The sequence below is a fragment of the Desmodus rotundus genome, chromosome 4 (genome assembly GCF_022682495.2).
Source record: "Desmodus rotundus isolate HL8 chromosome 4, HLdesRot8A.1, whole genome shotgun sequence".
In the NCBI taxonomy this organism is placed as follows: Eukaryota; Metazoa; Chordata; class Mammalia; order Chiroptera; family Phyllostomidae; genus Desmodus; species Desmodus rotundus.
In genome coordinates this window covers 2820709-2847971 of record NC_071390.1, presented here as the reverse complement: position 1 = coordinate 2847971, position 27263 = coordinate 2820709, and the positions used below count along the sequence as shown (strand labels likewise).

Below are 27263 nucleotides of genomic sequence, written 5' to 3'. Positions count from 1 at the left end.
GCAGAATCTATGTAAGTTACGGGCTTTGCGGTGTGTGTGTGTGTGTGTGTGTGTGTGTGTGTACAAAATGTGTGTGAACATCGCACACACTTGACTTGGAGCACCCAGGGAGAATCTGGGGAGGAGGCTGCTTGCCGGCGTCTTTTCGGGTGCCCCTCCCCCGCAGGCAGAGCCCCACCAGGTGAAAAAGATGAGACAGAAAGCAACTTCGGGATTTCCCCTTAGATGCCACCCCACTGCCTCTCTGGAGCAAATCGGTGTCCAGGGCCACAGCCCAGGCTTCAGAGGTTTATTCTGGCCCACGTGGTTTTTCAAAATTGTCTTTAGGTTGAATTACTTACCAATAGTTAAAAATCAGGTAACTTTACATAAAAACGTAGATTCCTTCTTTTGCCAAATTGGGAGAAGTAGGCACTCTGGGCCCACTGTCCACTTGGCCCCGGGCAGGATGGAGAAGCGGCCATCCTGCAGACAGGGTGGACGCCTGGTTTCCTCACCAGGCCTCCTCCACACCCCCAGCGTGCCTGCCTGGCCTCTGCCCTCCCAAACCAAGGCAGCTGCTGGCAAAGGGCAGAAACCCGAGTGGGGCGACCCATCTGTCCCTGTGACCCGTCATCCTTGTCATGGGCACAGCCTCGTCTGGGGCCTTGCTTGGTTCACCCAGCCCTGTCCCAGGGCGTGTGCTCAGGAGCCCCCACACCCCGAGGTGAGTGCGGCCTTTCTGCAGGTGGCCTGAGTGGGGAGGCTGGGCCCTGAAGCCCCCTGACAGAGACCCCGGGGTGGGCTGTGTGTGATCCAGGTGCCCCCCAGAAGCTCCCAGGCCGGCCTGCATCCTCAGGCGGGGCCACCTGCCCTTGGACCCAAGAACTGGTCAGTTAGACGCTGCCGGGTGGGGGCTGAGCAGGCAGCCTGACCCTGTGTGACGCAGAAGTGGGCATGTCCGCAGCAGCGAAAGGAAGGGGTACCCTTCCGGCTCTGTGGCCGCAATGCCTGGCAGAGACGGAACCCAGTCCTGGGTGCATGGCGGCCACATCCTCTCTAGGCCTGGGCCAGCTCTGCCCTTGGTGTCAGGCCTCTCCCCAGCAGCCTAGGCTGGAGCTGGCTGCAAAGCCCTGGCAGGTGGGGAGGGTGCTCGCAGAGCTGCAGGTGTGGAAGCCTCAGGCCAGGTGGGCTCCCCTGGGGAGCTCTGCCGCAGGGGGTCCAGGGGGGCTGGGCAGATGCACTCAGGCCCTGAACCTGACGCCACCCTGGCCTTGAGCTGCAGCAGGGCCTGTGAGCATCACTAGCCAGCAGGGGGAGGCATTGGCACATCCTGGGTGAGGGTGTTGGAGGCAGGGCCAGGGTTCCGGTGGTTGGGGCCACCTCCACAAGACAGACCAATGGTCCTCAGTGTCCTGTGCTGCTACATCTGACAGTCACTCGAGTTGGTAGAATTCTGTCATTTATTAGAGACATATGTATTGACCGCTTGCAGGGTGCCAGGGCATAGAGGGTTGGGTGACCTGCTCCTGGGAGAGAGACGTAGGTCATGACCTTTAGGATTCACATGGAGGGGGTGCAAGGTGAGGGGAGACTGCAGGGCTGGGGAGCCCCCACTGGGCTAAGGGCCGTGTTTGGTGCTTCTGTGAACACCAATTATGAGCACCCTGGGGCTGCCTTTGAGGGGCTCCCCTGGAATGCAAGTGAAGGCTGTCACCCACAGGGTCTTTCACTGCAGGAGTCAGGGCCTGTGCTTGGAGGCTCCCCTGGGACCCACCAGAGGGAAGCCAAGTGGGCTTCCTGGAGGAAGGGGCCTCTGAGGTGTTTCTTGGAGAGCAGGGACATTTTGGTGGGGAGGGGACAAAGTGATGGGCTGGGGGGGAGGTAGACTGAAGCTGGTAGTCCAGCTACCAGAGTCCCTTGGAGTTGGGGCTTGCGAGGCAGGTCCTGGCAGCCACAAGGCAGCTACACTGCATCCAGGGATGGGCACCTTCTGGTCGAGGAAGGTCAGCCTGGCCAGCATGAAGGGCAGAGGCAGGAGGGCGAGGGTGGTGCCCGGAGGCCAGCGCTCCTCGGGGCAGGTGGTGCCACAGCTCCTGGATCTGGGAGCCGGGTCCCGGGGTCTGCGACCTCTGACCAGCCCCAGGGCCGGCCTGCTACCCCGCACCCTGAGGTCCCCCAGGGGCCCTGGGAGCTTCCCAGCATGTCCTGCACCGTCACCCTCCTCCACCTCCCCATTAGGGGGACAGGTGGGTGTCTTGGGAACCCTGACAAACAGGCCACCTGGGGGTGGGGGCAGGGGGACTCAGTGTTGTGTGGTCACTGCCCCCCACCCGGGGATCTGGGACAAGTCAGGTCCTGGCTCCTCAGCTTGAGTTTTCTCCTTGGTGTCAACACGCCGCTCATTAAGGGGAGGGGATTGCGGCCGTGACAGACAAGGACGGTGGGCTGCTGCCCAGGAAGAAGGGCTGATGGAGGAGGGGCTTTGTAAACTGTGCAGTGGGGTCCGGGAAGAAGGGCTGGTGGGGAAGGACCACTTCACGTGCTGTGGAGTGCGGCTCTGGTGTGGGGGAAGAGGGGCTGGTGAAGGAGGGGGAGCTTGCTCGGCAAACTGTAAAGTGGGGTCCCAGTGCCTGGGAAGAAGGGCTCGTGGGGGGGCACCTCACAGACTCTCAAGTGCAGTCTGGTGCTGGGAGCCTCCCTTGCACAGATCCCCTCCCCACCACCCGAGCCCTCACCCAGGACTCGGGTGGGGTTGTGATGGGGTCCCGCTTCCACCCCCAGGTCCCCCCGCCACCGGCCCCCAGCCCCTGCTGGCCTGGCTGCTGCTGCCCCTGCTGCTGCTCCTCCTCTTCCTGCTCCTGGCCGCCTACTTCTTCAGGTAGGAGTGTCCTGCGCTGACTTGCCCGTCTGCTCGGATGAGGAAATGAGCACCCACAGGCTGTGATGACGGCGGGGCGTGGGGCCCAGTGGCAGAGGGTGGCGGGCCGTGGGGCAGAGGGACGAGGGCGGCAGCGGCTCAGCCATGAGCAGCAGGAACAGCTTCTCCCGGCTCACCTGGTGGGTGCCGCTGCCCGGGGCTCCTGGCTCGGGGACCCCGGTGCCAAAACCTAACGTGTCTGTGTCTCAGGTTCAGGAAGCACAGGAAGGCCACAGTCAGTGCCAACGACAAGAAGATGCCCAACGGGATCCTGGAGGAGCAAGGTACGCATGCTGGCGGGTCCAGGCTTGCGCCCCCCACTCGGCGGCCGCGCCCCTTCGTGGCTGCCACCTCCAGCCCCGCTTCACCTGCTGGTGGGGGCCACCCTGGACTTTTCACCACGTCCAAACTCTCCTCCTTTTCTCTCTGGTGTGAAGCAGACATTTGAAACATCTCAGTTTGTGGCTTTTCTGAGACACTGTTCACATCCTGTCGTTTCATGGGGCTGTGACATGCATTTTTCAGTGAGTCTGAGATGAGACAGGGGGTTCCGGGTCTAAGCGCCCTCAGGGGCTCCCCGGAAACCCACTGGTTTAGGGCCCAGTGCTGGGGTGTTTAACCGGGAGGATCCGGTCTGCTGGGGGCGTTTCCAGCCTCCCTGAGGTTCTGAGCGCAGTGACTTGCTGTCAGTGCTATGCTTACTTAAAGGCTTTTCTCCCCGCACCTTGAGGTGCCTGAGAAAGGTGTGTGAGGCAGGTGCTGTAAAATGTTGCTCCCTGTCAGTGGTGACAGCACCCTTCAGTCAGCTGGCTGCCTGAGGCTCTGTCCTTTTGGGAACAAATGTGGTGTCAGAAGGGCTTCGGAGGGGAGGGCGAGTGATCCCGAGATAACAGCAGGAAAATCCACAACAATGGGTGTCCGCAGAGGACAGCAGGTTGACCGACAGTGCCTGGGGCCCCGGCCCTCAGGTAGGTGACACTGTGGCCTCCAGGGCCACCTTCCTGCCTGTCCCCAGGGGCAGGGAGGAGGGTGTGCCCAGTGGGGCGGAGCGCTCATTTGGATGCCTCAGCGTGTTGTAGGAATGGGCCCTGGGGCGGCTGGTGGCTGGGCTTCAGAGCAGTTCCCTGGGTAAGGACGGCCCTTTGGCGAGGTCGGCCTGGTGAAGCACGGCCCACAGGAGAAGCACACCCCAGTGATGGCTCTCCTTGTCTCACTCCTAATGGGGGTGCAGTTGGTCGGGGAACTCGCTGGCAGGTCTGTCACCCCTATCCTTTTCCATGCGTCCCTCCCTCACCCGTCCCACCCTCCAAAACACCAACACCAAAAACAAGGGTGGTTGTCTCTGGGAGCTCCTGGGGTTTCTGTGACCAGGGCCATTTGTCACAAACAGCACAAGACTGAGGGAGGCTCGTACGCCGGCTGACTCCTCAGTGCACAGCCAGGCACCTCGGCGAGTGTCCTCCCTTTCCAGCCCGGGAGCCCAGCTGCAGTCGGAGACTGCCTCCGCCTTCCGTGGAGGGACCAGGGGCAGGAGGGGAGGCGGGAGGGCTACGGCGTCTGTGGTCAGTGAGAGCAGGTAACCCGGCCATAGGGACCCCCATTCCTCACAAATGTGCAGACAATGTGGCTATGCCAAAGGGCACATTTTTTGCCTCCAGTTGCCCAGGCTATGTGACCAGAGAGGAATGTGAATGCTTCCGGCTGTCACTTCTCCAGGAATATTGTAGGTCAGTCTGGTTACTGGACCACCCACCCAGGAGTGAGGCTAAAACCACCCCCCCGTTTCTTTCGACCCCACAGAGCAGCAGAGAGTGATGCTCCTCAGCAGGTCCCCGTCCGGGCCCCAGAAGTACTTCCCCATCCCCGTGGGGCAGCTGGAGGAGGAGATCCGAGTCCGCTCGGCCGACGAGTGTAAGAGGTTCCGGGAGGAGTTCAACGTGAGTTGGCGCGGCCCCTCTGCCCTGTCCTGTGGTCGGGACCCGGGACGTACAGTGTTATTGTTAAGGTTAATATCTCAAAGGCTCAGGGCTCCCGCATCCATTACGACCCCCCAAAATGGGGGTCTGGGCTGCGGTGCCCCCACCGGCACTCATTCCTGACTTAGGAGATGAGACAGTGGAGTGAGACATTCGTGAAGTCTCCTTCCAGTGCACTCACTCTGAGGGCCCTCCCTGCCCTGGAACCTGGTGTGACAGAGGCACTGTGGTCTCAATGACATGGGAGACCAGGTCCCAGAGACCACGGTGAGACCATCTCTCACGGAAAGCCATGGAGCTCCGGAGAGCTGGGGCATCTCGTGATAGGAGCTGCACCTCCTCTGGGCCACCATCCCAAGGTCAAGTCAGCATGGTGGGGGCCGCCTTTGATGTCAGTCTGAGTCGTACAACCTGAGTCCCTGCTACTTTTCACCTGCCGCTGCTGCTGGGATGACTTACCTCCATGAACTTGGCCATGGCCGTGGCTAAGGTGGATTTAACCAACTGCTCCAGTCCCTAGGGTAGCAGAGTGATGCTACAGACTCTCCGCCAGAAAAGCAAATACGTCAAGGACGCCTCCCCTGGCATTGTTAGTTTTTGTTTAATGTCCTACGAATCGTGAATCAGATAGATGGACAGACAGACAGATGTAGAGGTGGGCAGGGAGACAGTCACTGGAAAGTATCATCCTGGAGTTTGCCCTTCAGTGTTTATCCCTTGGGCTTCCTGTCCCGCATCTCCCACATCTTGTGCGTGGCTGCAGGCGGCGTGTGGGGCGTGAGCTAGGAATGCGTCCCCAGCAGGGTGCTGACTTGCCCCGGCTCCACCTGCTGGGCCCCAGCCCTGGCACGTGCGGGGGCCGGGCAGGCGCCTGCCTGGATGACCTCAGAGCTCCAACATGAGGCTGAGACAGGGGACTCCGCACACAGCAGAGGGTTGTGCAATTGTTGCAGCTAGAGATGGCGTGACTCCCGCTGCACACACGTGACTTTTCACAAGCCACCGGGAGGACATGGATACTTGATAGCACATTTAAATGTACTTTGCTTATTTCCTAGTACAAGTCTCATCTGCCTCTATCGTGCTTCCTTGTAATTGTTTCCAAATGAGTCCCCTTTTTGGAGAAATTAGGTCATAGTGAAAGATATCTCCAAGCGGTACTGTTTTGCAGTCTCTTGGACTGATAAGTTAGTGATGCATTCCCAAAATAACTCTCCAAGTTTCTAGTGACAAGGCTCCCCCCCCTTTCTTGTCCCATTTCCCCTGGCGCTGTTTGTCCCTGTCCAGGCTGGTGCAGGCTCTGAGTCACAGCTTGCCGGCCCCACTGCCTGTCAAGTGCGTGCAGCTCCCCAGGAGCAGGGAGCAGGGCCAGGAAGGGGGCCTGGCAGGCGAGGCTCTCACCCTAGCTGCAGGATTTAAGGAGGCCCCAAAACACTGAGTCATCAGGATAAATAATATTTTAGTGCAACATTTTAAAATGTGCAAATGAATGCAAGCAGCCCATGTGGGACGAGGTCACACGTGTGCGAACAACAGTGGGCCGTGCCGACTGATTTCTCCCATTGCTCCAGGCTCCAGTGTGGCTTGTCACCGCACGCTTGCTTCAGAGTTTGATATCGTGGCCATTATGGATTGGGGGCATTAATTTTGATTTGTTTTTAATGTTATATTCGCCTATTATTTTATTTTCAATCCTGAGGCCTAGGGGGGCCCCTTTCGATTTTGCTCCCCAGACAGGGGCCTCCCTGTCCCGGCCCCCGCCTGGCCTCACCCCTGCCCTCGGGCGCTGCGGGAGCCCCTCCGCTCAGCCAGGGGCAGGCGGAGGTGTGGCAGAGGGGACTGTGCTGGACTTGAGTCTAGTGGCGTGGAACCTGGTCCTGGCTCTAGGGGACCCTGGACAAGCTGCTTGTAAGGATGCTCTGTGGGTCCCAGTTTGCTGGCCTCTCAAGTGGGGGACGGCTGTGGCCTCAGCCACATCTGTGCCTCGTCCCTCCACTAAGAGCCACAAAGCCACCAGGACCAGCCCCTTCTTGGGTCCGCAGATGGACACGCTTGGCATAGGCCCTAACCCCAGTCGCCCTCTTTTCTCACCCACTGCTTGGAGCTTCTCTCCCAAGAACTGTGAAGGGAGACACCTGAGTGTCAGAGAGGTGGATCCCAGTGTTTGGACCTGTGCGTACTGCTGAGTGGAGCGGAGCTGAGCTTGATGAGGGCACACGGTGCCGGTCCCTGGGGGTCAGTCCAGTGGGTGCTGGCGGCAGCCTGCCAGAGCTCCTACCCCGGTCTGCCTCCTGCCAGCCTGGAGGGCTGGGGGGACGCACTGAATCTTCGCCTAAGTCTCCTCATCTGGGGAGGGAGGGGGCTCCCTGCTCCCAGAGGGTTTTCATTCGGAACTGGTGAGAGAGGCGAGGTGCGTGCCCGGCTCGGCCCAGTGTGCACAGCAGGAGCCAGAGCCGCTGTGTTTTTAAGGACGGCTTCTGTATCACCCGGTGTCCCGAAATGGTAGGGCGCTGTCCTAGCCAAGTCTGTTCAGGCTCCAGATTAGATCTCTTAGGGGCGTGCCCTCCGGGCCGAGAAAATGCCTGCTCCACCCAGGTTCTTCTGAGAGCCTCTGCCCCTGCTACCACCGGCCCAGCCCCATGATGAGGCTGAGACAGGCACAGGGCAGGAGCCCCCGGGAGGGGCCCCAGCACAATGCACAAGCCAGAACCTTCCCCTGGGTGTGGGGAACAGCCCCTGCCAGGCCCTGGTCTGTTTTCCTCAGTTCACTGCCATCTGCCCTGCACTGGGAACACGCACTGGCTCCCAGGCACGTTCACGGAAATGAAATCTCACCTCCTCAAACAAACCAACCCTCTCAGCCAGTCACAGAGCGGGACACTGACTCACAGGTGTCCTGGACCAACTGTGGCGGGCACGCTCACGCTTGGCCCTGCAGGGCGACCCGGCTCCCCCGCTCCCCCCCTCCCCCCTCCCCCGGGCCACGGGAGGCCTGGGCAGGCTGTGGGCAGGACAGAGCGCTGGGCTGCCCGGTGCGGTGGCAGGCAGGCCGATAGTGGGTGGATGGTGGGCGTTGCCCGGCTTGGAATCCGAGGAGTGTTAAGTGCCTGGAGCAGTTCGTTTCTGTCACCCTGGGGGACACTTGTGCCGCCCACAGAGCTGGTGTTGTCACTCCATCAACATCTGGGGCAGAGGCCGGGCCGGGCCACTCAGGTCAGAGCCAGGTCCCTCCTCACCACAGAGATCCTGCCTGCCACCCCCCAGCCACCACACTGCGGCCTCCGCACCTTCTGAGGAATACAGAGGCCTCTCGGGTCTTTTCTTCCTTTTTAGTTATTATTTTTAATAGACTATTTTCAGAGCAGTTTTAGGTTTACAGACAGATTGGTCACGAAGGATCAAGTTCGATGATTAACCCATTGCATTAGTGCGCCCCATTCGTTCCAACTGACCCTTGGCGACCTGTCACCATGGATGAGGTGACGGGAGCTGGTCGGCATCATGTTTAGCGCTAACTCTGCATTTTCTTCCAGTCACTGCCGTCTGGACACATGCAAGGAACTTTTGAGCAGGCCAATAAAGAAGAAAACAGAGAAAAAAACAGATATCCCAACATCCTCCCCAGTAAGATTTTACTTTTTTTACGTGGTTGGTGGCGTTTTGACGAAACTCCGAATTCCCTTGCTGCCCTGGGGACGGGCAGTGCCTGTCCGAGAGAGTGGCAGGATGGTCCGGTGCCCGGTGCTGGAGTCCCATCAGCACGGCCTTTGCCCCTGGCGTCTTGGCACCCGTCTGCCGTGCGGACACAGGTGGCCTGTGCTGGCGAGGCTGTGGCCACTGAGCCTGTGTGTAACGCAGACCTGGGCTGCCCAGGGGCCCGGCGTGGGCCGCCCGCACTGCACCCGATCCTGAGCCCCAGCCAGGGCGGTTGGTGGCCCTGGGCATCTCCCCGTCTTGGACTGGGCTGTGGCCTTGTTGCCAAGATGAACCCCAAGTTCCATGAAGCCTTTGTAAAAGCTGGTCCGGGACGGTTGTGCTGTTCTTCCTTCAGCCTGGACAACCCCCCTTCCCCCCGAGATGGCTTCGCCCATAGGCTAATGGTGTGGCGGCCTCCAGGAGTCCACTGAGGTCAGGTTTGTGCCCTGAACCTGAGGCCTCCGTCCTTGGGTGGGCACTCTGTCCGTGGGACTTCGGAGCCCGCCGATGAGCCAGCTCCAGCGGGGGGCTCTTGGTTGTGATTGCAGGGTTAGAAGTGGGTCCACCCACTCTACGGGTAAGAGGAGCCGTGGGCCACCCGATCCGTGTAGTCTCTGGGTTTTCAGGTCCTGATAGGGAGAACTCATTCCCATGTTGCACGCACCCGATTTACGTGCGGTTTGGCAGAGCCCCCCTGGCCCTCTGATCCAGCAGAAACTAGAGCAATTAAACAAATGTCTCCCATCCCACTGTGGGTGTGGAGGAGACCAGGTAGCCCTGGGAGAGGGGTCAGGTGGCCGCTGTGGCCCTTCGGCTGAGCTGTGAGAGGCGCTGGGACCGGGGTTGGCAGACAGCATCAGGCAGCTTGGCTGCTGGGCTGCATGTGGGCCCCAGAGAAGAGGAGGTGGGGGCGGGCTGCATTGGCTCAGGAGGGGGAACCCGGAAGGAGGTCGGAGGTCTTTGGGATAATTGTATCAAGTAAAAACCGGGTGTTTGGGAATTAGTGACCATTGTCAGTATACTTAGTTTAATTCATTCTGTTAGTATTAATTAGTTTAATTCATGCGCTGATCGCAGAATGTATGAACATGTCGGGGGCCTCCTCTGGGCCACGCACTTCGCTAGGTTCCTGACCTACATTTCTTAACCAGCACACGCGTTCTCCTTCAAGAGCAGTTTTCGTGGGCCTTTAATGGGAACGGAATGGATGGCCAGGCGTGGGAATCACCTGCACCCCCCCACCCCACCCACCACCCTCCTCCTGCCAGGATGGGGCACCCTGTTCCCTGTGGGTCACCAACCCGGAGAAGCAGGGCCTGCCTCCTGCAGCTCACCTCCAAGCTGTGTCCCCCAGCCTGTACTGTGGAAGGAGGTCAACCTTTACTGTGGGTCTGAAGTGTGACAGGGGACAGAACAGGCTCTTCTAACATCCCCCGTAAGTCCTCTCTCCCCACCAGGGGGAGGGCCCTGCCCCGGCCCCTCCCAGCCCAGCAGCCCCTTGCCAGAGAAAACCGCGGGTGCTGGCGGTCATCAAGGGCCAGGGGACCGTGCCAGGATGTGACGCATTTTACGTTGGTGGGACGGTGGGTTGATGGGATGGTGACGTGGAGACACTCGGATGTGCCCTGGAGATGGCTCGCTGGGTGGCACCTGGCGTTCGGCATCAGCAGAACACAGGCTGACTGAGCGGGTGTCTGACTTCTTTGACGTTGGCCAGAGATGCCCTGGGCCTGGCTGGGGGCCAGGACAGTTGTGAGCTGGGTCAGGGGACATTGTGCAGGGGACGGGGGGACCCTGCTCTGACTCAGGGTGGATTTAGGGTCCACAGGCAGGAAGAGGGCCCAGGGCCCAACTCCCACCACCCCAGGTACCTTCCTGGCCTCTCCCAGATTCTCCCAAACCTAGAATGGCTACAAATTTACCAGATTTACAAGCTGGTGCCCCTGGGGATGGGGAGCCCAGCCACAGATGTGCCCTCCTGCCCCCCGGCCCCAAGCTCTGAGGACAGAGGTCAAGACTCCGACTCCTGGTGTGTCCTGGGGCAGTGTTGCGGAGAGGCGAGAGGATCCTATTTTCAGGGAAAACGCCCACGGCTGGTAAATTTAGGAAATAATGCTTTGAAAGTGAAGTGTGACTTTTTAGAATAAAAAGACGGGAAGCTCTTAGAAACTGTAAGATTCTAGACCTAATCAGAAGTCTATTTTTTACCTTCTGCTTTCTATAGCTGTCCTCAAAGTGCAAACCCTCCTGACCGATCTGACCAGCTCTGTGCTCGAGTTCTGCCTCCGAGTGGCCAGCCCCTGAGCACGGGGCTCACGGCCCAGTCCGCAGAGGCTGGTGGTTTGGGGTCCAACACCCTGACCACCCCATGTGAGCTGTCACTGTCCCTGAGGGCTGCACTGGCCTGTCCTCTGTGAGTGGCAGGACAGAGCTGGTCCAGCGATAGGATGCCCAGACCCCCACCACACACGCACCCCTCGGTGGGCTTCAGTCCCGTGGCCACGAGGAGGGGACCGAGAGGGACGGAGATGCGGAATCACTCACTAATCAATGCCGCAGATGCACACAGAGCACCCACTGCGCGCCCAGCCCCGAGCCGGCCTGCTAGGGAGACCCAGCTACGCCCCCGGCCACGTTTAGCACCGCAGGTGGAAGTGTGCGTGGCGGCTGTGACGATCCGCTTGTCCTGATGCCGTGTTGCTCTTTCCAAACAGATGACCACACCAGGGTGGTTTTGAGCCAAGTGGACGGAGCGCCCTGTTCAGACTACATTAACGCCTCCTACATAGATGTAAGTCCCCGTCACCCTGTCCCCGGCCCGGCACAACAAGCATACCTGGACCATTCGGGGGCTGAGTGCGAGTCGTGACTCGTGGGCACTTGCGCGAGTGGCTCCGGGACTGGGAACTGTCACGCCCGCGCCGGGCAGTCGGGCCACAGTGCAGACGGCCCGGCAGTGTCCTCACCCTCCCATTAGTGTCTGTGTCCTGGGGTCACTTTCTAGAAACAGAAGCCCCCCAAATGGTCACTGGGGCTTTGTTTATATTACTGACAACAGAGAGCAGGAGGGACCGGCTAAATAAAGTTGGTAAAACCACACGCAGTGGATTCGTACAAGTCCATTTTAATTGACCCTTAAAAGGTCATTTAACATGAATTATTAAGTTAGCACAGCAACACAATAGAGGAGAATTTGCGCATATAGACCGATTAAAAATGCACGCGTGTCCGCGTGTCTGGCCGTGCGTGCGCCTCAGGAGGCGTTCGCGGAGACCGAGGCTGGGGAAAGACACACAAACACAGCTTTTGTTATTTCTGAAGTTCCTGGTGAATGCCGTTCTTGCTTTTTTGTGTGAGTTTCCAGATGTTTCATCATGAATATGTATTGCTTTCCTCACAACAATAAATAGGTCTTTTTCAGCAGAGAGAATTTTGGAAAATTATAAACCTGATTTTATTTTTCTAGGGTTACAAAGAGAAGAATAAATTCATAGCAGCTCAAGGTAAGCTCCTTCGTGTTACTTCCTCATCTCACACACTTACGTACTCACACGCACTCACATTCACACTCTCACACACCCGTTCTGAGTCAGCTTCTGGAGTAGGCAGGGGCTGACACTGAGACCCACCGACACGGAGGGGCCACAAACCACTGGGACATGCAGCTGCCAACCGCGCTCTCATTTTAGTGCCTGTTGCTGCCTGTGAAGTCACCTAGCTGGGTGCAGTGACTTAGCCCCCTGCAGACTGCCCAGCTCTGGGGGGCAGCAGGGAGCATGGGGTGACCCGCGGGTCCCTCCCAGCCCCCCGGCTCTGGAACTCTGTAGGGTGTGAACAGGCCCCACCAGCTGTGCCTCAGAGCTGGAGGGCGGGGGGAACCTGCCGTCCAGGGCCTGAAGGCCAGGGTGCCGGGGGTTGGGACCCACGCGACTTCTCTCTGTGCCTGACCCTGGGGACCTTCTGCACTCACAGGCCCTAAGCAGGAGACAGTGAACGACTTTTGGCGGATGATCTGGGAACAGAAGGCTTCCACCATCGTTATGTTGACAAACCTGAAGGAGAGGAAAGAGGTAGGCCGGGGGCCTGGGGTGCTTTCTTGCTGCTGCCGCCGCTGGGAGCTGTGTGCGTGTGTGCGTGTGTGCGTGTGTGTGTGGAGGGGTGGCGCCACTTCCTTTTCTATTTCTCTCCCTTCTTATCGCTGCAGAAGGGGAAAAAAACCACCCCCTGGCTCAACAGCATTTTTATCTTGAAATAATTCTGTGTTCCAAGTAGCTGTCGACATAAGAAATGTCCAAACCCGTAGAGCACTTTTGTGAGTTTGAGCCAAACTAACTGCATTGCTGGGAAGCAAAACCTCGATGAACTGAGAAAACGCTCCCAAGCGTGGTGGGTTTGTGGCTCATTTTAGAATCAGAGGAGGAGACACAAGATTCACTGGTGGTGGGTTAGGGAGGCGGGGGACAGCAAAGCGGGGAGATCTCTGGGATGGGGGAAAAGTACAACAGGGAAACACACACTTTCCGTCCATTGGCGGGTACGGTCACATTGGTCATTAACATCACAGCACCCCCCAGCACTCGGGGGACAAGGTGACAATGAAGGTCCCCTGGTCTCATGTCTGGTGGGAGAGGGTGCCCTGGGGGGTCTGGAGAATGGGGAGAGGACTCTGACATTCCAGGGGTGTCTTATCTAGATGCAAAAAGACGACAGACAGGCTGACCTACGTTCAAGATGACTCACTTACAGCCAGGAATTTTTATGTTCATCCTATGTAGTCTCTTTTGGTCTCCAGCTTTTCGCGTCCACTCTGCTGGCCTCCCCCGAGCTCGTCAGGGTTGGGAGGCGGCCCCTTTTTCATCCACAGAGCTCGCTGTTGCAGACGAGGAGGCCAGGGCAGAAGGGTTTTCTTTTTCAGCCCAGGGTGGCCCCGGCCGGCAGGGCCTCAGCATGTCTGATGTTTAGTATGTTGAGCATGTGACGTGTGGGGCCTCAGACTAGAAATAAGAGTGACTTCCTGCTTATCAACTAGACTGGACAAATGCATATGCAAAGTGAGATACATTGAGCGAATGCCGACTTATCGTTCCGATGTATTCATTCAATTAGCTGTTTCTAACTCAAAAAGTAACATGCATTGTGAGAACTTGAAACCTCCTAAAAGAAGCAAGGTACATCTCCCACATGGACAAACCCTTCCCATGCCTCCTGGGCTGGCCCCGGCCCCGGCTTGGTCAGGGCCGGCAGTGTAAGCAGCTGGCCAGCGGGCCGCCCGCCTCCTGCTATCTGCAGCCCACTGGGAGGGGCCGACACCAAACAGAAATCGAGCAAGCGTGGACCGTCGGGAGGTGACATAAAAACCAACAGAGAGAGACAGGGTCCGTGGTGCTCCGTCCCGAGGGCTGAGCCAGCCCAGAGGAGGGCATGAGGGCATGGCCAGGTGGAGGCTTCTTCATGGCTGCGAGCCGTCACTTTGGGCAAAGGGACACAGGCCCTGTAGAGCCACCCTCATTATCAGGTTCCTGCAAGGGGAGGAGGCAGGGGCAGAAGCAAACAGCCCCAGGGGCGTGGCCAGGGTGCCAGCAGCGGTGCTCACTTAGGGGTGATGACGGCGCTGGGTCCTAAAGACTGGAAGGAATCTTTCCAAATCCAGCCCAGGAGAAGCACAAGGGGCGGGGTGCTGGGCGTCCTCCTGCACCCCCCCACCCTGGGTGCCCATGCCAGGGCCAGACAGCTAGAAATGCACCAGAGAGCTGGGCCAGGGGCTCAAGAGGCTGGCTGAGGCAGGAGGGAGCAGGGAAGCCCCTGGCAGGCTGTCTTTTATGATTTGAGCTCATTCTCCAGAAGGAAGGCAGAATTGGGAACTGCGGGGAGACTTGTGAGAGGAGGGGAGATGGTTCTAGAAGGTTCTAGCCTGAGGACCTGGGCCATGGTGGTGGGAGCAGGCTCAGAGGAAGGCCCAGCTCGGTGGGAGACATCGGGCCAGGCACGAGGCCCCAGAGATGCTGATCTTACCTCTGTCACTCCCTGGCAGGGGGTGAGCCGCCTGTCCCCAGCCCAGCCCAGGCAGCTTGGCTGAGGCTCAGGGAAGAGCGGCCCTCAGAGACAGCAGTACCCATCCCTGGGACACTCAGCTAGGCGGCGTTTGGGGTGGGCGGCCAGGCCCCCGGGCAGGGCAGCCGAGAGGCACTGAGGTGGTCCCACAGCCACCATCACCGCTGTGCGGGAAATAGCCTCCAACCACGTTTGTTTCCGGTTGGGTAGAAGCGGCTTGTGTTTTATTGTTGGAGGAGTTGGGACAGAGCTGGGGAGGGTCCTGCCCAGGCCGTCCTCTCTCCCTGGAGGAGGCTGGGGATTCCTGGGGACAATTGGCTGGAGGGTCCCCATGCTCTGGGCAGATGCTGTGGCAGGGCCCCCACAAACAGCCTGGCGGGGGCCAGGGAAGAGGAGGGCTTGTTAGCAAGTGTGGAACGCTCTGAGCCCTGGCAGGAGCAGGCCGCAGCCCGCCCCCACCTCCCCCGGCCCCACGCGGCTGTCACCTGGTGTTTTCTGTGTGATGTCACTCGGAAGCCTCCCGCTGGATTTTTCCACTCCTGTGAGTCAGAGCGGGCCTGCTTCTGCACCCCCCGTTCACCATCTCACATTAAATAATTTCTCAGTAGAGTTCCCTTTTCTTCGCTGCTCGCACTTCTGTTGTGGTCGCCCTGGCTTCAACACCCTGGCGGAGTGTTGTGAAACCTGGCTGCTCTGTCATCTCATGGCCTGGTGGGTGGGGTGGGACGGCGTCCGCTCTGGGGGCAGGAGGCCCAGGGCACGTACACCTCACACACGGAGCCCAGGGTGGGGGCTGGGGCGCACACATAGCCCTGGGCCGGAGGGAGGGCCTTTCAAGGCAAGAAGCTTGTGAGGGCCTGGGGAGGCTCCAGGAGGCCGAGAGTGGCCCACACCAGCGCCTTTGGGTGTTTGCTTCTCTGGGGGCCACATCAGAGACACCCAGGGCCCAGGCATAGGGCGCAGGGAGGGGACGTTGTCCTGTGGGTGTCATCCCACAAGCGCTGGGCTCCGGTAAACACTAAGTTCTGGGTTGTAGGGTTATTAATCCTTGTGACCGAGCCCTTAGCTGTACCCCCCTGGGCCGTTTCCAGGGTAAACTGTCCGAGGTTTAGGAAGCTGCTGCCTCCCAGAGACTGGTGTTGAGCAGAACTTCTGCCTTCGTGGGTCCCCATGCTCAGGAGTGCTGACCACTGGTTAGGTGCCAAGGTGCCTGGGCTGCACCCCGGGAGCTGGTGGGGGGCCCTTTGTAGCTAGGAGGGCAGGAAGGGGTGGAAGTGGGCTCTCTGCAGCTGCATGACAGGCCTGCTGTGCCTGCACCAGCTCCGTCCTCGCTGGAGAAAAGAGGGGCTTCGTCACCCTCAATGGCAGAGTGGCGTGGTGCCCCTCAGGTCTGAACTTAGGAGCCGAGTTGGCTGGACAGGGCCACCTGCCAGACCCACGGGGACGTGTTTGGGGACACACGGTGCCAGGCGCTGGGTGTGTGCCCCACAGCCTGGGGGCCACGTTTGTTCAGGTTCCTGGCCCGCAGGGCGCAGGCTCAGCCAGAGGGTGCAGTAAACCTGCGGGCTCAGTGACAGCCGAAGGTGTGCGATGCCCAGGCATCAGAACTAGAAAAGCCCAGTTAGAGGCACAGGGCCGCCCTGAAGTGGCTGTGGCCTCAGTTTCCCCGCTGACAGGCAGACACTTGTCCGAGCTCTCCCCCAGCCCTGAGCACTGTTTGGTTGGCACCTGGCGTGTGTGAGATCTGACTGTGGTGACGGTGGGGGAAGGTGATGGGGCGATGAGAGGCGCCCACTGGCCCCCCTTCTGTCCGGTTGCCCCGTGCAGGAGAAATGCTGCCAGTACTGGCCGGACCAGGGCTGCTGGACCTACGGACACATCCGGGTGTGCGTGGAGGACTGCACGGTGCTGGTGGACTACACCGTCCGCAAGTTCTGCGTCCAGTCGGTAAGCGCTTGACGTGCCTGACGCTCTGGAAAGGCAGTTCTCCACGGGGGACGTGTGGAGAGCGAACCCAGGGCCAGGATTCCTAATGTGGAGAGCTGTGGCCTTTCCCTCCGCATCGCCCCCCTCCCCCAGCATTGCCGCCCAACACTGCCCCCCCGCCCCCAGCTTTGCTCCCCGTTCCTCAGCCCTGCAGCGGCTTTTGCTGAGTGGGGGCTGAGGCCAGAGGACATGCCAAATGAGGACGGGGTGGGAAGGGGACCGGGGCAGGCGTCCCTGGTCCGAGCATGCGGGTCTACGGCGGAGGTGCCCAGGAGTTCTCACACAGTGCTGAACGCTCCTGGCTCCCGGGCGCATTCTGGGTGGAGGAAGCGAGGCCGTTGGCGGGGCCGGGGGCGGGGTCCCCCTGTAACAGTGCCATTTCACACATTGGAATCACAAGACGGGATTTTTTTTAAGTTTCAAAATTACATCTGAAACTTCCTCATTCTTTCCCACCAGTCATCCCCGAAGGGTTTTAAGGCAGTGTTCGGCAAACATGCTTGCATGTAGACAAGGCACATGAAGTAGAGACTTCGTATTAAAAAGCAGCAAAAACGGGAGGTGGTGGTACCAGGAACAAAAGGTAGATGATTGGTGTCGTTAGATTTCGCAGTGTGGGTCTGAGGTTTCTAGAAAAAAAAGAGCAAAAAAGGGAAGATGGGCTTTGCCGTTCTTGCCGTCCCCTGCGTGCCTGCCTCCTGGACACTTGGGTGCACGCACACACACTAGACACAGACCCACACGAACCCATGTGAGCACACATGGACGCACACACAGAACACACACAGGCATGCAGGCGTGCGCACACAGATATCAAACATGTGCCCACATGCAACACACCCAGATCCACTGTGGTCTGGGGCACACTCGTGGGCTCTGGGGAACAACCTCCAAGCGGCTCTGAGGAGGGTCCAGGGTGTCTCCTGCAAGTGGGCCAACAGCACCCTCTTTTCCCCCCAATTCAGATGCTGGGGCATGGAAAGGGTGCTGTGGGTAATGACGGAGGACTCCGGGCAAAGAGGGTGGCCACCCAGTGTCCCAGTGAGGCCCCTGAGTCCTAGGTGGGCCTTCGGGAAGCAGCTGGCTACCCAGGGCCTGCCTGGCCCGGTCCTGGGGCCTGTGCCGGCGGGCTGTGCACCCTGCCCTTGTGCACAGCCATGGTGGGCGCCCAGAGCTGGCTGCAGGCATCGGGTTTCACTGCCTGGGGTGCCCTGTCACCAGGGATGGCACCCTCCCTGCCGGTGGGCCCGGGGCTGCCACAGCCGGGTGGGGCCAGGGCGGGCATGCCTATGCCCGCACATCTCCGGGTCCTTCCCCGCAGCAGCTGCCCGATGGCTGCAAAGCCCCGCGGCTCGTGTGCCAGCTGCACTTCACCAGCTGGCCCGACTTTGGGGTGCCTTTCACCCCCATCGGGATGCTCAAGTTCCTGAAGAAAGTGAGGACGACCAACCCCGCGCACGCCGGGCCCATCGTGGTCCACTGCAGGTACGTCGGGGCCTCGGGCCGGCCACGCACAAGGGCTCGGCCCCTGGTGCACCAACCGCATGGGCAGAGGGGCAGGCAGGGGGTGCGCGCACCAGCCTGCAGTCCTGGGCACAGCCCAGAGAACCTGCACCCCGCGCATTCCGTGGGAGCAATGCCCTTTCTTCGAAGGCACGTGAGGGTGTCCCCAAAATCGGAAACACACATGATCCCAGGGGCCTGGGTTGATGGTGGGAAGGGGACTGGCAGTTGGCCTCCCCTTCATGGCCCCCGGGGTCCCCCGAGTCACTGCAGTAGCAGGGATGGAAACCACACTTCCCAAGGAGCCCCCCAAGCCTTGCTGGAGGAGCACAGGAGGTTCGTGGAGGCACAGCAAGCAAACAGTGGCCAGGAGAGCCAGCCGGTGTGCCGGGACCTGGGTCTGCTCTCAGTTTCCTCGGTCCCCTGGTCAAGAATGGGAAGGACAGCCTGGGAGGGGCCTGGGCCTCGGATCAGGTCAGCGGCAGCTGCTGCTGGGGTCACTCCTTCCGTTGTACAGAAGCCGTTTCAGAAGGACCCCAGGAAAGACTTCCTGGCCTTGGACTTTTCCCTGGAGTGCTAGCGTGGTCCCCTCTCCCCCCACCCAGCATCCTCTTGCACCTCCCCCACGAGCCCCAGGCCACAAACAGTCTGTAAGCACCTGTGGCCCCTCTCAGCCTTCCCGTGGGTGCCTGTCTACTCCACTCATATACCTGTTGGGCGGGGCGTCTTCACCTGGCTCTGCACCTGCTGGTTTTCTCTTACTTTGTAAAGATAAGATTCCCCAAGGGCCTCTCCTGTCTCAGCTGCTCTCTGCGTGGGGTGGGGGACCCCATCTGAGTGTGTCCTCACTGCCCCAGCACCATATTGGAGACCAGCTAGAAAGAGGGGCACCGTCCTCCCCACCCAGAGGACAGTAGGGAACGTCATTCATGAGGTTGTGAGCCTTTTGTTGAACACATCACTTTCCTGCCCTGGCCAGTGTGGCTCAGTGGCTTGGATCGTTGCCCCGTGCACCTAAAGGTCACAGGTTCGATTCCCAGTCAGGGCACATCCCTAGGTTACCAGTTCTGTCCCCAGTCCAGGCACATGCCATCCTCAGTCTGGGTGCGTACGGGAGGCAACCATTGATGCTTCTCTCTGGCACACATGGTTCTCTCTCTCCCTTCTCTTTCCAAACCCCCGCCCCCCCAAAACTGGTGAAACAAATGTCCTCAGGTGAGGATTAAAAGAAAAAGACCACTTTCCTACATTCAAAGCCATGGACCAGTCTGCAGGGACTGGAGGTGGAGCCTGGTTCAGCCACGGGCAGCTCTAGTCGGTGCAGCACCAGGGTTTTATTTGTGCAGGGGATGCGTGCCGGGAATGCCTGAGGTGCCGCACCATCTGAGTCGGAAAGTCGGGGCGGGGCCAGCAGCGAGGTGTTGGGAGGGAAGGAAACCTGAACCTGGAACCAAGTGAGGGCAGCAAAGCAGGAAATCGCCCCTCAGGCACCCTGAGCTAAAGCCCGGGCTAGGATGCCTGAGAGCCGCGGGCACCTCCTATTGGTGTGACCCGGCTGGTCACAGGGCCCTCTTATGAAGAAGCTGGAAAAGCCATCTTTGCTGTGACTGTTTTTTTTAAGCTGATTACACAAGTTGTAACGAGCAGACAACACTTGGTCGTAGAGGAAAAGTGATCTGTACAGCCTCACACCAGGCTTACCACTGCAGCTGTCTCTGAGCCCCCTTCTGAAGGTTCTGGATCATTTTTGCTAAGATTGCGGCGCCCTCTAGTGGCCGCGCCATAGACTTGCTCTTTAGTAACCCAAGCAAGGTCGAGTCCAGTGATGAGTTGTCAGTCTCCCAATTAGGGGCAGGCGTGCCCCTCCCTCTGTCCTGGCATGCAGGCACCTTCTGAGGGCCTGTCCTTTGCTTCGGGGGGTGGGGTGGGTGTGGCTGACATGTGGCACCTGTCTTTGTCCCTGAAGCGCGGGCGTGGGCCGCACGGGCACCTTCATCGTCATCGACGCTATGATGGACATGATGTACGCAGAGCAGAAGGTGGACGTCTTCGAGTTCGTGGCGAGAATCCGCAACCAGCGCCCGCAGATGGTGCAGACGGACGTGAGTCCCCCCGCCCCTGGCCAAGCCCCTCGCCCTGGCCTGAGCCTCACGAAGCCACCCAGAGGCCTTTGCAGCCCAACGTCAGCTGTCCCTGCTGGTGCGTAGGGCACAGTGCCTGGCGGAGGCCATCCTCAGTCACGTGGCTGCCATGTGGTCTCTATGCAAGGCCATCAATGGTCACTGTAAATGGCCATTGGTGTCACTTTCACCCCCGACCCCCTTCTGCCCCCCGAGCTGCAAGCCCCGCGCGGCGGGGGCTGAGGGGCGCATGCCAGGGACGCCCTTTGTGTCTCTGCAGACGCAGTACACATTCATCTACCAAGCCTTACTGGAGTACTACCTCTACGGGGACACCGAGCTAGACGTGTCCTCCCTGGAGAAGCACCTGCAGACCCTGCAGGGCACCGCCAGCCGCTTCAACAAGGTCGGGCTGGAGGAGGAGTTCCGGGTGAGTGTCCCCGGCTCCCCAGGAGGCCCCTTCCCACGCCACCCCGCTGACCTGACGGACCCCAGAGCAGCCTTCCTTGACTTGCCGGGGAGGGAGGGCACGGGCTCTGGGAGCTCAGCAGCACCCTGGGCCGGGAGGGGCAGGGGCGTGCAGCCAGGAGAAGTCTGGGGGAGATGCAGGTGCCCGGCATTGGGAAGCTGGGGCCGTGCGCAGGAGTGTCAGTGTTTCAACCGCATGGCTGTGCCTCTCTGGCTGCAGAAACTGACGAACGTCCGCATCATGAAGGAGAACATGAGGACGGGCAACCTGCCGGCGAACATGAAGAAGGCCAGGGTCATCCAGATCATCCCGTGTAAGGCAGCCTGGGCCCCGGGGCTCAGTGCCCGGCGGGGGGGTGGGCAGGGTGGCTCCCCGCCGCTTCATTCCCCGGAAAGTCACTCACCTCCCACAGCTGTAAACCAGGGTCAAGGGCTGGGCACCCCGGGGCTAAGTGCTCCTGGGGGTCCGTCAGGTGCTGGTGACAGAACACCCCCTGTGAAGCAGCGGGTGACCCTGGCAGTTGTGTGTCAGGCGGGCAGCTTGTGACAGGCACAGCGGTGGGAGGGGGACTTCCTGGGAGCAGGGAGTTGCTTCAGCATTTCGCCAAATCCTCCTCCAAGCCTGGGCACAGAGCTGGCACCCCCTCCACGGAGAGCAGCAGTCCTGGCCCAGGCCTCGCAGCTGAGACCTTCCAGGAAAAGGCCTTGTGGTGGGCCTGGACTGGGCAGGGCTGGAGCCGGGACACCGGCCTGCCCTTGGGTGAAGGAATGGACCACAGCGGTCAAAGGAGCAGTGCAGGGAGGGGCCTGCCCTGAGAAGTGGGAGTGCCTCATTGCGGACACCCCACCCCAAGGACCCCCAGCCCGTGATGCCAGCAAGGCCGTACACAGACTCTGGAGGCCACACTGTGCGTAGAAAGCGCATGGGGACCTTCCTTGCCAAGATTTCCCTGCCTCAGACTCTGGAGTCACGGCTGTGAGGTCCCCGGCCAGCTACTCTGGGTGGCCTCTCTGGCCACTTCCCTTTTTCCCCTTAAACATAGTATTTGTGATGCTCTTATTTTGGTAGGAATCTTCTCAACTCATCACAAATGAAAGCCGTGCCTGGATTATTTTCAGGGCTTTCCTGACCAAGGGCAGCCTCCCTGTGCCCCTCTAGTTCACCTGTTTTATAAAATAAACCTTCTGAGGAGCTGACCTCGCTAAGTGATTTTATTAATAGGTTCCATATCTCAGAAGCTTGCGGCCGCAAGTTCAAGTTTGCAGGGCAGGACATTGTGTCGCTAACTAAAGGGACATGCTGCCTTGCAGACGACTTCAACCGCGTGATCCTGTCCATGAAGCGGGGCCAGGAGTACACAGACTACATCAACGCGTCCTTCATCGACGTAAGTCCCGTGGCCCTGGCTGCGCCGTGCGGGGGGGACCCCTCCTCACAGACCCTCAATCAGCTCACCGTCACAATCAGAAAGGCTGGACGTGCCTGCAGAGATCCAAACTATTTCATTAGAATTACATGCTTGAAAAAAATGAATAATGGACTTTGGAAATAGAGGAGAGAGACACAGCAGCAAGTAATTCACTATTTTTTCATTCCACCTTTAATATGTAGCACTTTTTCTTTTACATCTGTTACCACTGGTTATGTATCGGTGCTACCTCTCTCTGTCTCTCTCTCTCTCCCCCTCGGTTTCTGACGCATGCCTGCAGAACAATGTGATGGGCGGGGAGAAGTTCACAGGCACATCTGTGTTAGGATTTCTGTTTGCAGATGAGAAAACTGTGCCAAAGGTCCCTGGGCTGGGTGGAGGAACTGGGATTTCAACCACTTCCTCCAAACCCACCCCCAGGGTTCTTGGCACAACCCTGATGCTAGCTTACCCAGAACACCTGGGAATGTGTTGGTGACTAAGGGTGAGGGGTCAGTTTTCAGAGGAAGTGGCGTCCTGACCAGCTCCCCAAGAGGGTGCCCAGGGGCAGGGCCCGCCGGGGCGTGGGCCGGGCTGAGGAAGCCTGGAGTCGGCCTGTGACCTCTGCTCCCACCTGCAGGGCTACCGACAGAAGGACTATTTCATCGCCACCCAGGGGCCCCTGGCGCACACGGTGGAGGACTTCTGGAGGATGGTCTGGGAGTGGAAGTGCCACACGATCGTGATGCTGACCGAGGTCCAGGAGAGAGAGCAGGTCAGGGGCTGCCCAGCCCGGGCCTCTGGGGCGGTGTGCACACCTGAGGCCCCGCCCACCCCATGTGGCAGGTGCCTCACTGCGAGCAGCCTACCTTTCAGCCTCTTACGTTTGCTGAGGAAGGGACGTTAATTCCATTGTCATCTGACCTTGCAGTCTGCTGTGTCACGAGTGCTTAGCTCTGCTGGGGTCTTAGCTGCTAAACCCTTCTGCTCCCTAAGTGGACAGATACTTTCTGCTTCTAAGGCTTTCACGGTTTCGTTTTTGACTTTAAGTCTTAACCTGTCCGGGTGCGTTTCTGTTGCGGTCCCAGGCGGCCCCGTAGGGTCGTGCAGGTTGTCCACCGCCCGGCTCCAGGAGGGCTGGGCATCCACATCAGCCCATGTAGGGTGTAGTGTCACGGAGAAGCAGGTTTTCAAGCTCCCTGTCTGGGATAATCTCTCCTCTCTGCCCGCTCCCTTCTGTCCCGTATGGAAGTTCCAAACGCACGCGTCTCTGCCTTCACGGGCATCCATACTCGCACCTTGTCCTCGTCCTGCTCAGAAGAAATGTGTTAAATGGCTGGACAGCCATTCTGCATCAGACAGTTCAAACTGCCGGCAGGAAAGTGGTTACGAGACCTAAACTCTTCTCTTACCCCCAGGATAAGTGCTGCCAGTATTGGCCAACAGAGGGCTCAGTGACTCACGGAGACATCACGATCGAAATAAAGAGTGATACCCTCTCTGACGCCATCAGTGTGCGAGACTTCCTGGTCACCTGCCGCCAGGTATTGCTGCTGTCGCGACTGGAACTGTGGCCGCAGCCTCCCCTCGGGCCCTGCTCCCCTCTGCTCCCCCAGCCCTTTCCAGAGAGCCCCATGTTGGTATCAGAGTTCAGTGTGGTGTCGGGGCAGATCGCCTATAAAATGCAGACCTCCAAGGTCACCTGCCTCCTTGCTGGGGGACAAGGATGCAGGAGAGGGCACAGTGGCTGACTCCAAGAGGCATCCCATTCCCCACTCAGGAGAAATGACAGTGACTGGGGTCAGGAGGAATAAAGGGGACAGATGAAGCCACAGAGGCCTCACCAGCCCTCTCTGGCAGGTGCCTTTTCAGAGGCCCTGGCCATCCTGGCCCCACTGGGTCCTGGGCTCTGCTCCTAGAACGGAAATTGGTAGTGGGGGTCAGTGGTAAGGGAGTCTATGGGACTTGGGGCTGAGCTCAAGGTGGCCAGCACAGTAGGGCCCCGGCTTGCTCGGAGACTGGTTCCCTCCATGCCAGTCACAGAATGACCCAGGAGCTGGACTCCCATGCTGCTTGTCTCCAGCCTTGGCGGCTCACACGGGGCCCTGGCATCTGAGGAAAGAGACGGCCTTGGTCTCTCGAGCAAAGCTGCCAAGGATATCGTAAAGGGGGCTCCAGGGGATGTCCTCTGGAAGTCCTGCTCTCCAATCAGAAGGACATCCTGCCAGCCCCTCCTTTGGGGGACCACGGTCTACAACAGCCTGGCCAGGACCCTGGGGCAGCCGGGTGGTGCCAAAGGCCCCGCAGAGCTCCAAGTGTTGTCTTGAATGCCCCACCCCCAAGGGGGTGGCCCTAGGGCCTGTTCCAGGGCAGACAGAGGCGGGTGACCCAGCACTGCTAAACTGCCCTTTCCTCCCGCAGCCCCTGGCCCGCCAGGAGGAGCAGACCCGCATGGTTCGCCAGTTCCACTTCCACGGCTGGCCCGAGATCGGGATCCCCGCCGAGGGCAAAGGCATGATCGACCTCATTGCGGCGGTGCAGAAGCAGCAGCAGCAGACGGGCAACCACCCTATCACCGTGCACTGCAGGTGAGACCCTGTCCTGGAGCACTGCGGGTGAGCGCTCCCTGCTGGCGCCCGCGCAGACCACACCCTGTTCACAGCTCCCAGCCTCGGAATTTCCCTGGACTGTATTTTCACCTTCTCTTGCATGCAGGCACACTTAATTTTACATACATGCCATCTTATCATATGCAGAATGTATTTAGTGGGAGGAGCTAGGAAATGATTCAAACACACATTTCCTTGTGCTTTTTAAGCCGTCGAAAAAATTCCCAAGCACAGCTCGGAGAGACCCACTCCTGAACTTCAAGGCACGTGTCTCCGTTGTGAAAGGCCCTTCTGGTTCAGGGTGAGGCTCCGCTCTGCTTCCTTTCCCCGGGGCGCTGGAAAAGGAGCCGGTGCCGTGATGTCTGGGCGCCATCTGTGGCCTGGCCAGCAGGTGGCGCACACGCCTCCGTTTTCAGTCCCAGGAACCTTTGTAGAGGTCACATAGAATTAACTAGAAACGAGTTCCTTCGGGTTCCTTTCTGCCTTCCAAAACCCACACCGAGTTTAGAACTAGTCGGGCACCAGAAGTACAAAGGCGAAGAGTCCGCAGGGCAGACGCGGGGATGGGCCCCTGGGACCTCAACAGGAACGGTTTGAATTTCCAACAAGGGCCTCGCGCTCGCAACGCTGGCCCGGGGCCCCACTCTGAGAACCACGATCTTCCCCAGGAAACTGGGGCGTGGTTTCAGCAGCTCCCGCGCTATGACGGGGAGGGACCCCGATCGCCAGACCTCTGTCCGCTGTCCTTGCGCGGCGTTTTACGAAGTCTGTGACGCTGCCTCCCGGGGAAAAGCTAAGCTACATACGAGCGATCCTTAGAAGTCCACGCTCACATCCTCTTCCCAACGAGCCTCGGCACTGATGGGGGAGCTTGGAGCTCTTCCGTTGTCACCCCCACCAGAGGGCGCGTCACCTCCATTAAGCGCTTTCTCCCCACAGTGCGGGCGCCGGGCGAACGGGTACATTCATTGCGCTCAGCAACATCCTGGAGCGCGTGAAGGCGGAGGGGCTGCTAGACGTGTTCCAAGCCGTGAAGAGCTTACGGCTTCAGAGGCCGCATATGGTGCAAACCTTGGTAAGGACCTCAGGGGTCTAAGGATGTTTCCGCAAAGATGCGCTGAGTTGAAACTAACCGTTGACATTATCTGCGTGGGAAAACAGATTTGGAAATTCTCATGTGCCTGCAAACAAAATTATGTAGCAGAAACTGATATACATAAGGGTATACAGTATTTTAATAAATAGGCCTCCTTATGCCTTCTTTTCCAATGCTTCCCCTAATTAAATTATTCAGATAATTTCAAAATATCATTTTAATGTACTCTTGTTTTTCTTTTTCAGGAACAGTATGAATTCTGCTACAAAGTGGTACAAGATTTTATTGATATATTTTCTGATTATGCTAATTTTAAATGAAAATTCCTGCCTTAAAATATTTTTTAATTTAATGGTCAGTATATTTTGTAAAAATCGTGTTAATTTATTTCATAGTTGACATTAATATCCTTTCTAATTTCTTTGTATATATTTTGTTATGCATTAAGGCCACCCGCTATAAAGGTATTTCATCTTAAATACCCCCCTTTAAAAACTGGAATAATGTATTAAGGTCAAATAATATCCCATAAAGTATATATTTCTGCTAATGTCAGTAAATATTTTAATTTCTCATTAGATTCATATCATTTAATTTCTCACACTCAGGACCTCTAAGTGTTATAGATCTTACTATGCCAAGTGTGCTTATGCTGAGTATTAAACACAACATCCACTAGAAAACAGTTGGGGACTCAGAAATCACCTGAAAATCCACTTTCTTAACACTGGTTTCCGCAGCCCTGAGCAGCAGCTTTTGTTTTAAAGGCAAACAGTTCCAGAGGATGAAGAGCCTTTCCATTTGAAAGATCAAAGAAGACTTTGCAACCTGAATCCAGGTCTAAAACACATCAGAGTAGTTGGTGACTACATAGTGAGACTTAAATATGCATTTATCGCAGGCGGTGCCCCTGCCACCTGTGGCTAGGTGACAGGAGACGCCCGAGGGCCTGTGCGTCCACAGCATTGGGTGCAGCTGAAGCAGTCTTCGGAGCGGCACGGCCACAGCGCCACCTGCTGTCCGTCCGGCTGTATGTGTGACTCAGGTGAAACCCATTGAGAATCAATCCAACTGCACTTCTCACTCCCCTCCCATTGGCCACAGCTGCCCAGCGCCGTTTGGGAGGTGTCCCAGCGCTCGACCTCAGACCACTTCCCATCCCAAATGTTCCCGTAAAGCCCAGGCACCCACAGAAGCAAGGAGCACACGCTTGGTAGAAAACAGGACCACAGGCAACGATGCTATCAACTTTCCCAGAGGCATTTTGGTACTTCAAAACCTCTTGTAAAAGCTAAGACTGTTTGTACGAGAAGAAATCTTCAAATCTAGATTTATACAGTTTTTTAAAAGTCCCGCTCCTCAATATTTAATTAAAGAAAAGAAAGAGAATTCCTTAATCTAAAGGCTAACTTATTTTTGGATGGAAATACTACTGAGACCTTGTACACTG

At 58.4% G+C, this 27263-nt stretch overlaps 1 protein-coding gene across 8 annotated transcripts in view; it reads left to right on the top strand.

Moving 5' to 3' along the window:
- The window catches only part of PTPRE (protein tyrosine phosphatase receptor type E), a 116567-nt gene extending 89357 nt beyond the window's left edge, over positions 1-27210 (top strand). For 6 of the 8 annotated variants that reach the window (XM_053922468.1, XM_053922469.2, XM_053922467.2 and 3 more), the window contains 18 exons: positions 2764-2860; positions 3110-3183; positions 4700-4836; positions 8409-8499; positions 11286-11362; positions 12038-12074; positions 12544-12641; positions 16450-16569; positions 17930-18093; positions 20078-20213; positions 20512-20661; positions 20920-21013; positions 22011-22087; positions 22749-22883; positions 23527-23652; positions 24530-24696; positions 25657-25792; positions 26059-27210. In XM_053922468.1, coding sequence (XP_053778443.1) covers positions 2764-2860; positions 3110-3183; positions 4700-4836; positions 8409-8499; positions 11286-11362; positions 12038-12074; positions 12544-12641; positions 16450-16569; positions 17930-18093; positions 20078-20213; positions 20512-20661; positions 20920-21013; positions 22011-22087; positions 22749-22883; positions 23527-23652; positions 24530-24696; positions 25657-25792; positions 26059-26133 — 1991 coding nt within the window. In that variant the 3' untranslated portion in view covers positions 26134-27210. Of the gene's footprint in view, positions 1-2763; positions 2861-2898; positions 3040-3109; positions 3184-4699; positions 4837-8408; positions 8500-11285; positions 11363-12037; positions 12075-12543; positions 12642-16449; positions 16570-17929; positions 18094-20077; positions 20214-20511; positions 20662-20919; positions 21014-22010; positions 22088-22748; positions 22884-23526; positions 23653-24529; positions 24697-25656; positions 25793-26058 lie in introns of those variants that run through there. The other 2 variants (XM_053922466.2, XM_024555352.3) reach the window with 2 other exon arrangements.
- Positions 27211-27263: the final 53 nt, after the last annotated feature.